Genomic DNA, 11770 nt, shown 5'->3' on the forward strand with positions numbered 1-11770 from the left:
CCAACCCTGAGTATCTCAGCAGCAGCTGGACTGTCCTTCCAGGCTTTGCCTTCACTTTGATCACCAAGATTGGGATATGCTTTTAGGGGATGGATGGATGACAGGGGATGGGAAGAATCCACAATGGTCCATTCGAATTTGGTCTGCCATTTTGGTGTGTGTGTGTGTGTGTGTGTGTGTGTGTGAGGAAGATCAGCCCTGTGCCAACATCTGCCAATCCTCCTCTTTTTTTTTTGCTGAGGAAGACTGGCCCTGGGCTAACATCCATGCCCATCTTCCTCCACTTTATATGGGATGCCACCACAGCATGGCTTGCCAAGTGGTGCGTCGGTGCATGCCCGGGATCTGAACTGGCAAACCCCGGGCTGCTGCAGCGGAGCTCGCGCACTCAACCGCTTGCACCACTGGGCCGGCCCCTGGTCTGCCATTTTTTATTTTGCCTTTTCTATGTACCTCACATGCTTGCCTTATTCTGTATAATACGTGATCCGCAACTTAGCACACCATCTCATGTAACTGGGTTCTTATAAATGTTACTTGACGATGATTTTATCAGGTATCAAATATTGTCGGGCTCCAATAGTAAGACAGTCTAACTTGGCTACATGTAAAAACTCTAAGTTTGTAAAACTTTTGGCTGCCTCCTCTCTCTGGGGTAACACAAAACTTGAATTCTTTGAATGGATAAAGAAGATGTGGTATATATACAATGGAATACTACTCAGCCATAAAAAAGACAAAATTGTCCCACTTGCAACAACATGGATGGACCTTGAGGGTATTATATTAAGCGAAATAAGCCAGACAGAGAAAGACAAACACCATATGATTTCGCTCATATATGGAAGATAAACACATGGATAGGGAGAACAGATTAGTGGTTACCAGAGGGGAAGGGGAAAAGGGGCACATATATGTGGTGATGGATAAAAAGTAGACTATTGGGGATGAACACGATGCAGTCTATATAGAAACTGTTATATACTAATGCACACCTGAAATTACACAATGTTATAAACCAATATGACCTCAATAAAATAATTTTTAAAAATTACCTATATTCTAGCTGCACTGTTCCCACCTCTGTGTCAGGTAGAAATCTTTAACTGTTTTGAGTCTCTAACTGCTTTTTACCCGTTTGAGGACTGAAAGTGATTGACAGAAGGTTTTTGCTCATAGCCTACAGCTGAAGTCTTGTAGAGTCAACCAGTAAATATTGAAGCAAAGAGAGTGGGAGTTGGACCATTTTATGACTTGCCTCAGGGCAGACACTGTGGGCTCATGACAACATCTAATCTTCAGTGACCTCAGTTGTCACATCTAGGAGCAAGTTTCTCTTTAATCCTTTACAGAGCTGTAAACAGCTGGGAAGCATGATTTATAGACCAAGAGGGATTTTAAGCATGGGATTTGTGGGCATTTCATATTCCCCTCCTCATTGAGGATACACGGCCGATCTTTTGGAAGGGACACTGAGACCTTGGTCAGAATCCATTAATCTCATTTACTTCCATGAATTGATGTCAAAAGTATCAGGTTCATGGAGGAGATTTTCAAAATCCTGCTAAATGGGTTTAGAGGAAGATGTAGCTCAGTTCAGATTAATCTTTAGGACCAAGGTTTTTCCTAAGCACCAGTAATCATCTGAGCCTGCTTCATAATGCTTGCTTCCCTTGCTTACAATTTATACACAGCAGCCAAGTCCTTGATGGGAAAGCGTCCTTTGTAGTTGTGGGTTTTACCTCAATCTCTGGGCTGTTTTATAATTCAACTTTGATTACTCTGTAGTTATTTGAACTCCATGAGTCTCAACTCAGTTTGTTAACATTACAAATTTGCAATGGATATATGTCATATGTTCTTAATACATTGCTTCACACAGGTGCACCATCTCAGGAATATCTACCCTGTTGCAAATTTATGAGGAAGTTGAATATTTATTTTTGGTACTTTCTCACCATCATCCCAACATCTACCTCCCTACCAGATACCATTGGTTTTTTGCCCTATCTCCTAAAAAATGGCCCAATTCTCAGCCTGTTTTCCACTAGTCCTTGCTAAAACAGTGGCTGATAATGCTTTAAGTTAAGGTATCACTTCTTATAAGGTTATTTGTATTTTAATAAAAACCTTGAAGGTTAAATATTTGCAGTACTGAATCTCTATGGTTAAATTTTAGACAGTGGAAAAATTAGTTTTAGATGGAGATGAAGGGAGTTGGGTTGATTACACAGGACACAGGATGAACAGGGCTCTCACTGTGGTTCAGATACATGGTTATGGTGACAGGCTGGGATTAGTGCAGAGATGGCACTTCTGTGTTGGTACAGGGAAAAATAAAAGAGGTAACTTGTCAGGGCATCATTTGCCCTGGGGAGAAAGAAGATCCAGTGCTTTGGCAATTTATTTATTTAAGCTTTGTTTTTTTCAAGGGGTTGGGGGAGCAGTTAGGGGAGCACATATTAAGTGGAAGGAAAATCCAGAAATAAGGAATCACAGCCTCCACTTTCCAAGGGTTCATATCTTGTGTTGTGGGGAAATCGGAAATGTTCATTAATACACTGGGCTGAACGCAGAATGTGAAAAGAGCTATCATAGAGGTACAACTAACAGGCTATGAAAATATGTGGTCCGTTCTCACTGGGATATCTGGAAAGGCTTCTTGTAGAAAGTGGGATTTTAGTTGAACTTAAAAACAAATTGTACTTTGAAAATGTGTATTTTTGAAGGAAAAGACTTGAGCAAGAACCTGTGCTCTGTTTGAGAGAGAGAAGTTTGGCCTAGTTGGGTGGAGGCTGGAAGGTGAGCATTGTACTATAGTCTGGAAGACTCAGTAGGGGCCTCAAGCCCGCAGGGCTTTGAGTGTTTGGTTGAATATTTTAGATTTTATTCTGTTCATATTAGAAAGCCATTTAAGATTTGAGCAGGGGAATAATATTCTTTAAGAAAATAACGCTGACCTGGATGGATTAAAGGGGAATGACATACTCATTTGTCCGTAATTTGGGGAAGACTGGAAGATTCCCTCTAATTCATTAGATGTGCATTTGTATCTTCAGGAGCAAAATAAGCAGCATATCTTAATGCATAAATTCTCCTCCCACATACGCATTCTTTTTCATCATGGAGCAAATATTTGGCAGCCAAGTTATCTTTAAAGTAACAAGGGCAAAAACTATTTGGAATAAATGTTTCAGAACCATTTGTTACTTTGCACAGACCTATGAGCAAATAGGATTGAGCTAAAGCATTTACTATAGTATGTGGTTCTGCAGGGTCTGCCATGTTATTATATACACTTTTATCTTGGCTAAACTCTAGCTGTTGCCACCACTATTCCTCAAAGACCTGGAGTGTCAACACGATAATCGAAATAGCAAAGTGAGAGTCAAGAGTTTTTCTGCCTGTTTCTGGAAGTCTTAGGAAGATCATTTCCTTTGTATTCCTTATATTCAGAATATATAAGCCTTCCATACATCTAATCTTTACCAGGTCAAACATTTCAAAAGACAGTGAAATTATTTACCAGTTGCTTTTCAGTTTAAAGCAAGTGTTTTAAAGCCTCCCTCCTGAATCTATTTATAAAAAAGAAACAAAACAAAAAACTAAGTAAATGCCATATAATCCCGACTACGTTGTCCTGGTGTGAAGATCCAAACATAGCATGGTGGAAAAAGGTTCTGAATTATGACCCAAGAAATCTGAGTTCTAGCTCTAGTTTCGTGAAGTCATAGCTTGATGGTTTTTGTCAAGTGTCATGTTTAATGGGGAGGGGTTAGGATTTTTGTATATGGTCTCTGTCCAATAGGTACTGTTCACATTTGCCTAGGGAGTCTAGAAAATGAGGAGACACGTGATAAGATTGTAGTCAATGATTTTGGGTGGAAATGATGTGTGTTACTTTTGGGCGAGAACATTTAATGCCAGTGTGAGACTCCCCAGAATTCTTTCTCTCTGCAATGATGACTGACAATTTTCCAGATAGTGGTGGCTTTGTAGGTCTGGATCCAGGAATGAGGGAAGCCCCAGGGATATAGAAGATCCTTCCTTTTCTTCAGTTAAAATTTTGCTGAGTTTTCTATAGATAGATGTCAAAGCAGCTTTGAGGGGAAGTTAGTTTCCTATCATTGAAAATACTGAAATATAGACTGGGCAACCTCTTGAAAGTGGTGCTGTAGAAACTGGTTGTGTGTGATAATAAGAAATACATATTTGGTCTTCAACGTGTTTCTGGCATAGAGCTCCTAAAAGTCTTGGAATTTCCTAAGTGATGAGAGTGATAAAGGGATCTTTGGTTATTTTAATGAGGTGACTTTTGGAAAGCACCTAAGGATGGGGTTTGGTTGCCAGTAAAGCCAACCATGTTAGTAGAGGGTCGGAAATTTCAGTCCCACCCCTCAATCTCTGAGGAGGGCAGAGGGGCTGGAGGTTGAATCAATCACCAGTGGCCAATAATTTAATGTTTTAATCAATCATGAAGGAATTATGGTTAAATTTGTTGGGTGAAATAACGATATTACTGTTATGTTAAAAAAAAGTTCTTATCTGTTGGAGATAAATATTGCTGCATTTAAGAAGAAGTAATAAAAAGTCTGGGATATACTTTAAAATACAGCAACTCTCCCACCCCCCACAAAAAACACCTAAAAGAAATGAACAAAAAGCTGAAAGAGTGTGCATGTGTGTGTGTGTGTGTGTGTGTGTGTGTGGGTGTGTGTATGTGTAGGGGGTGGACAGAACAAGAATGACAGAATATTGATAATTGTTGAAACTGGGTGATGGGTACATGAAGCTGCATTCCCATTATACAATTCTCTTTACTTTGTGTATGTTTGAAAATTTCTACCACAAAAAGTTTTAAAAAAAACCTCTTTGCCTCTTCTTTTCTAGGAATTCTCCAAGAGACAGAAAGATTTAATCTCATCAGCAAATCCTCACAAGGCTGCATTTGTCGTATCTTCACTCTCTCTCTGCCCGAGACCTTAAGACATGCTGCAGTACCCTTTCAAATTTGGAGCCACCTTAGTCCACTGGGCATTTCTAATGTTAGCAGTGACTTCCTGGAGTCTACCTCATCCCTGCACACCAACACTCCCACTGGATCATGGCCATGGTCTCCAAATGAGATTCTCTAATTTTAGATTGGAATCAGGAGGATCCAGATGGGTTGCCACTTATAACTAGTATAAATTTCAGCCCACAAGGAGAAGTGTGCAAGAAATAGTATGACATTTTTTTATGACGTCACTTAATTTATATTTCAAGCCTTAATCCTACTGGTGTCCTGTTTGGGTTTCCACTCATCCCTGTTTGGAAATCATAGAAGGCAAAGGTTTTGAGGATGGGGTGAGAGCATGGCCACTGGTTATTGGAGCACACAGTTGTAGGTTAGATGTCCGTCAGCTCAGTTGCCATGCCTCCATCAGGTTTGGTGGCTCCTGTGCCATGCAAGGGACAGGTTGCCACGATTCTGCTTGTATACCCAATATAGCCATCTCCTCTTGGAGTTTTTGCCAGACTGACCCCTCCAGCCACATTTGAGAGGCCCCTTTCCCCCCATAATGCACAGACATCTCTCTGACAGCTAGCATCTCACAACACTCTAGTAGGGTAAGAAGGGAATTTCTAATTTCAAAAATTCTGCTTCTGTAATGTTTCTGCTCAAGTATCCCCTCTTTTCTACTGAGTTTGGGATTTTAGAAATAAAAGCCAAGATTATCGCATGCTATTGTTGCTTTCAGCCCTGCCACGCCCCTCCTCTGGCAACGAACAGAGTCTGCTACCCATTTGAATGCAGAAGGGAAAGGGTGATATAAAGGGAGAAAAAAAAAATTAAACAGGAACAGATTAACATCTCAAAATATCCTGCCACATTTGAAAGATGTGAGAGTTGAATTCATGGGAGAGGTTCAATTGGGAAAAAGGAATTGTTCTTGAAAATGCGGTCTCTGCAGTTGCAGAGGCTGTGTTGGATGTAGGTCCACAGAATGCTCTGATGTCATCGTTGAGGTCACTGCTGTGGGCCTGGCAACCTTTGAACCTTAACAGCCCTGCACTGTAGTAAGCCCTGGACAGTGCTGCTGGTTCACCAGGTGGTCTGAGTTCTTCAGCCATTTAGAAGACTCAACTATTTTTATTTATATTGAATCATTTGAACGGATTTCCTGAAAGCCAACCTGTGGGAAAGGGAGAAGCTGGACATTAGGCATCTTCTAAGGGACTCTTCAAACGGCTACTATGAAACGGCGACAAAAGAGGAAACATCTGGAAAATGAAGAGTCCCAGGAAACTGCTGAGAAGGGAGGAGGTATGTGCTGGGGAGTTTGTCTGGAGCCCTGGGGTTGCTGGCCAGCCTGGGCCTTCTCTAGGAACTTGAGGAAGGTGGGACTGAGGAGGTGTCACCTATGCAGTAGGGAGGGAGAGACCTGGTATCGGCTGATGCTGCCATGTCCATCCTGAGGGCACTCGTGGTATGAGACGGCAGAGAAAGTCCAAATGCCCCTGAGATGGAAGGTCAGGGCTGCCGGTCTGAGGACTTCTCTCCTGGGGCTACCTGTGCCTGGAGTTATGTCGAACTCGTAGCAGGCTGGGGCCTGGCTTGCACAGACTCAGAGGGGCAGCTTCAGTCCCTGCATTCTCTCCTATTTATTTGATCTTTCCCTGGGGTCACTGGGTGGAGGGTGTGAAGGCAGTTGATAGAGGTCCATAAGTAGCAATGTCCCTTTCACCAAAGAGGAAAGAGAAGCCCAATGAGTTAAAGGCCTTGTTGAAAAATATCTTGCGAAGTGAAATGCCTGTTAGAAAGGAGATGAAGAGTTTGTCTAGGGATGGTGTCATATGAAAAGCATGGAGATTTTATTCCTTTAGCAGGAAGAATTTTCCAGTTGATCCATGGGAGTTTGTGAATCCACAGGGGTGGGCTTCCCGGAGGAGATCAGGGAAGGGAAAGGCCTTCCAGAGACTGAGACCACATGGATGGGAGTGAGAAATGTTGTCAGGGCCCTGCAGGGAGCTCTGAGAGCGTGGATTTACTTCCAGGCCACGTGGTGACTGCATGCATTACATGTAAACCAGCAGCTTGCCCTGAGAAAGGGGGTGGTCACAGGTAGGAGGCGGGCAGAATGGAGGCCGCCCCAGAGATCTTGCTGGAGGCTTCTGCCCCAAATTAGAGCCCAGCAGCTTCCATGAGGCCTAGGGCCCTGAAAACTGTAGGATAAGCCCTGGGATGGAGGCTGGACTGTAGGCAGATTCTTAGGCAGCAGCTGGGGCGGGATGGTAAGGCAATGATTACTCCTGCCCCTTACACTTCAGAATATTTTCATCTCTATGTGTGTGTGGTGTTGGGGGAGCAGTGGGGAGAAGGGGGTAGAGTGCTCATCAGATAGGAAGTCTGAGTGGTAAAGTTCCTGTCACCATGCCTGAACCTGGGTGACACTCAAAACATGTACATGTGTAAAGAGAATTCTTGTTAAGGGTCTTCCGTGAGACAGTCACTCATACACTCACACAGACTCTGATCAGAAAAAAGCTGCACATCTCCACACACAACTTCTTTATTAAACCACACACAAAGCACACAGTTTTATACGCACATCACTCCTATACTATGCTCATATACAATCCATGTGTATTGCTGTCCTCTCCTCCCACACCAAACTCTGGAGTTTATATATATATGCACAATATACATATATATATATCTCCTCAACTCTCAGCTCAACAAACACGGCTACCTTCAACTATCTTTAACTACCTCTCTAAGAACCAGTCACATGTCGTATATGCCACACTCGTAACATATTGTGTGGTAATAGAAGACCCACTTCTCACAAACCACAATAAAATAGGTTCACCAACTCTTATCAGAGTTAATATATCAGAGTTATCAGATAAAATATAGGATGTCCAATTAAATTTGAATTTCAGATAAACAATGAATAATTTTTTAGTATGGGTATGTCCCAAATATTATATGGGACATACTTACACTAAAGATAAGCATGACCAAAATATTGCATGGGAATACTTATGCTAAAAAATTATTCATGGTTTATCTGAAATTTAAATTTAACCAAGTGTCCTGTATTTGGGTTTGCTAAATCTGGCAACCCTTATATACTTACCACCAGCTGACATATTATATACTTATTGTATTTCTGTTTAGTGTCCATTTTCCTCTACTAGAATATTCAGCATTTCCAGAGTCTACAATAGTGGAATAGTGCCTGGTACATAGTAGCTGCTCACTGAATATTGTCGAATGAATGAATGAATACATACCGTAAATACAAGCCACACCGTATAATCAGGAAAATTACATGTCCTGTAATTTCTGAGTTGTGAACACAAACCTTGCACACAAACTCTCCACAGACACACATACACACATTTCTTGCATATTCACCACACCAACCCCATACTTATCCAAGATTTAGCTGATACACATCAGTCTCACAGACATATTCACAGTCACCACACAGGCCTACATTCCTAACAAGACACTAAAATTATAATTGTTGATTTTAATTAAATACTGGAGTATCCACCAGGAACCAGACTCTAAACCACATGTATTCACTGCACCTGACATATATCAGACACTCAGTAAATATTTGTTGGACAGATGAATGATGGCCAAGCATGCCCAACCCACTATGTCTCTGAGGCTTTCATACCTTCCTCAGGCATCTCGAAGTCACAAGAGGATGACCCTCAGCTTGGATCCACTGGGGTGGCCAAAGGCTTGGTCCTAGGGGTAGGGGAGGTCTCCTCTGCCTCCGAATACTTCTCCTGTGTTTCTTCTCCACGCAAGCTCATTCATGGTGGTAAGGGAGCAGGCTCTTTGGTTACGGGACTACTTGGGTGTGGGGCAGGAAGCACATAGATCCAAGTGAGGCTGAGAGGAAACCCAGGGTAATCAGAGGTGACCAGGGGTCTGGGAGGAGCTCGGGCAGGATGGCAGAAGCTGTTAGGAGAGTGTGGATTTGAGTTCAGTGTGGGAGAGTGTGAGCCCTGGTGGAACCACGGTGGGGATGTTAAGGAGCAGGGGCCAGAGAGGTCTGAGCTTGAGGTGCAGGGCAGAGGTGCTTCAGAGGAGCATGTAAGCTTTGCCTTTGCCTTTGCTTCCGGAGAATGACAGAGTTTCTCAGCACAGTACTCCAGCATGGGAGTGGGACCATCCAGCTCAGGCTCACACATCTCACACAACCACTCTCTGCGCATATCCATTCTCAGACACACACAAAACCCAATCACATGACCCACAATGCCATTCTCCTACACCACAGCCCCCATTCCACAAATACCATGCCAATGATATCACAAACTCACATCGTTCTCATAGCACACACACCCCACCAGCATCCCGCATACCACAGCCCTCACCACCACACTCCACACCGCTATATACAGACACCCCTCGGTATCCCTACACACCCAAATGAAAAGCCCACAGATGACACTACCCCATAATATGAACACCACCACCAAGCTCATCGCACAACTACATCACACCACAGTTCCACTCTCCTATACCAGACATATTCTCACTTGTTCCCTCAGTTTCTGGCATGCCCCACGCACGTTCTTACGTCTCTAATTTCCTTTCCCAGGAATCCAGAGATTACATCGAGACAGTCCCCAGCCTACTTCACCCCTAGTCCAGGTTCAGGAACGAGGGGAGACTGCTCCCCCCTCACCACATGTCTCCTTCTCGTCCCCTTCATCCTATAAGACCTGTGTGTCCTCTCTGTGTATAAACAAAGAGGAAAGGGGCATGAAAATATACTACATGCAGGTACAAATGAAAAAGGGTGTGGCTGTCTCCTGGGAGACAGAGGAAACTTCAGAGTCACTAGAAAAGCAGCCGAGGATGGAAGAAGTGACCCTTCCTGAGGACGTGCGGGTAGGTACTCCCCCCTCTGATATTTCCACCAGAAACCTCCTGTCTGACAGCGACCCCAGTGGGGAGGAGAAAGAGCATGAGGAAAGGGCAGAGTCAAACAGCCCACCAGTGTCGCCCGCAGTCGAGGAGAGACCCAGGGCCAAGACGCCTGACTGGCTGGTGACCATGGAGAGGGGCTTCAGGTGCATGGCCTGCTGCCGGGTCTTCTCCACCTTGGAGCTCCTCCAGGAGCACGTGAAGTTTGGGATCAGGGAGGGCTTCAGCTGCCACGTCTTTCATCTCACCATGGCTCAGCTGACAGGCATTGTGGAATCAGAGAGCGCCCAGGAGAAGAAGCAGGAAGAGAATGAGAAAGAGAAAGAGAAGCAAGAAGAAAAGGAGAATGAGGAGGAGCAGCCCGCAGGGGAAGACCTTGGCATGAGGAGACCCCGGAGCCAACGTCCAGGCTGTGTGTTTCATTCTCCAAAGGACAGGAAGTGAGCAGGGGCTGGGTCTGCTGAGGGAGCCGTGCCTTCCCCAAGCCAGGACTGTCTCTCCAATCCAGGCTTATGCCTCCATAATGGAGAGTTGGGGGCTTCATCAGCTCAGGGAACAACTGAAGGGGGGATAAATGGGCGGGTTGCTTCTTGCCCAGGCTTTCAATAAAGTCATGATTGTAAGTGGAAATTTATCTTGAGCTTTTCAGCTCCCGCAGGAAGTTCTGAAAATTTCCAAGGGCTAACAGAGCGCCTTTCCTCTTTAACTAAGAAGTGTCTTCCTCTGTTTTGGTTCCCACACAGCAACTGAGATTCATGGGCCAGAAGATCCTGGAAGATGGTGTGGCCTTCTCTTGGGAGAGGTAAGGCCTGAGGTTGGCATAGTCTTCTGAGCCTATGTCACGAGGTCCCAGAGGAATCTAAGAGAAGGGTCTGCAAGGCTGCACTGTGTTACCTGGTGGCTCTGCAGCCGCATCAACTTGTGGCATACCCAATGCTTTGGGGGAATTGACCTCTGTTTACTTAAGCTAGAAAGTGGAGAGTTTTGACTGGGAGTTTTCTCAGTGTCTCTATGATTGAACTCAACTTTAAGAGGAAATACTGCCTGCAGCCCTTCTAGGCAGATGTGAGAGCTCAGCACAACCTCAAGGGCCAGGAGTGGTCTGAGGTGAGGACAAGGGGCCTAGCAGGGCCAGAGGTTTGAGGCCTGAGAGCCTTCAGCCTGAGCTTGGATCTCACCCTGACCCACGGACATAGCCTTTTGGGAGAAAGGGGAATGTGTAGAAGGAGAAACATGGAAATGATGTCCCAGGAGATCTAGAAATGTTCCAGAAACTTCAGCTGTCTGTAGTTGATCTCGAAACAAACTCGCTGTGGGGTGAGAGGCTCTGAGCTTTAAGACAAAGGTGAAGGGTAACTCTGACTAGCAGAGCTCACATCGCTTCTTGTCTCTTCTTGTTCTGCCTCATTTGTTTTATCGCTCCCAGGGAGAAGAAAACCGTGGGGATAGAAGCAGACAGAATGCCAATGGTATGAAGCAGGATGAAGAGACCAGCTCTCTGTCTAACATCATATGACAATGTAAACTTCATATGCAATAAAGGATGTTTTCCAAACCTTTCCTGGATATATTCTTTAATTAAATTTATTTCTCTCTCTCTCTCTCTATCATCTACATCTATCTCTCTGTGGTTTGTGGTTTGTGAACAAAGTTTCACATAAGCACCAAAGACATCCATCAGCCTTTTCCAGAAGCAGCCGTACTCAAGCTGCTGGGATTGATTAGGCTTCTGTGAGACTATTTTCCCAAGGCTGGATTCCACATTTCACATGAGACAATGACAGACTACACTGAGTTCAGATGAAGTGATTGGGAAGTAGCAAGTGCTGT

At 44.1% G+C, this 11770-nt stretch overlaps 1 protein-coding gene across 2 annotated transcripts; it reads left to right on the forward strand.

The window, feature by feature from the left end:
- Positions 1 to 4904: 4904 nt before the first annotated feature.
- FAM170A (family with sequence similarity 170 member A) lies at positions 4905 to 11528 on the forward strand. 2 transcript variants are annotated; one of them, XR_009219802.1, is made up of 5 exons: positions 4905 to 6307; positions 8685 to 8825; positions 9612 to 10380; positions 10684 to 10742; positions 11367 to 11528. XR_009219802.1 is itself a non-coding variant. In XM_058539168.1 (4 exons), the coding sequence occupies exons 1-4, from the start codon at positions 6238 to 6240 to the stop codon at positions 10688 to 10690; spliced, it is 987 nt and encodes a 328-aa protein (XP_058395151.1). In that variant the 5' UTR covers positions 4905 to 6237; the 3' UTR covers positions 10691 to 11338. The 2 variants fall into 2 exon arrangements, 1 of the variants encoding a protein (XP_058395151.1); XM_058539168.1 differs by lacking the exon at positions 11367 to 11528 and having other exon boundaries at positions 10684 to 11338.
- The last annotated feature ends 242 nt before the right edge of the window (positions 11529 to 11770 follow it).

The sequence above is a fragment of the Diceros bicornis genome, chromosome 1 (assembly GCF_020826845.1).
Source record: "Diceros bicornis minor isolate mBicDic1 chromosome 1, mDicBic1.mat.cur, whole genome shotgun sequence".
Classification (NCBI taxonomy): domain Eukaryota; kingdom Metazoa; phylum Chordata; class Mammalia; order Perissodactyla; family Rhinocerotidae; genus Diceros; species Diceros bicornis.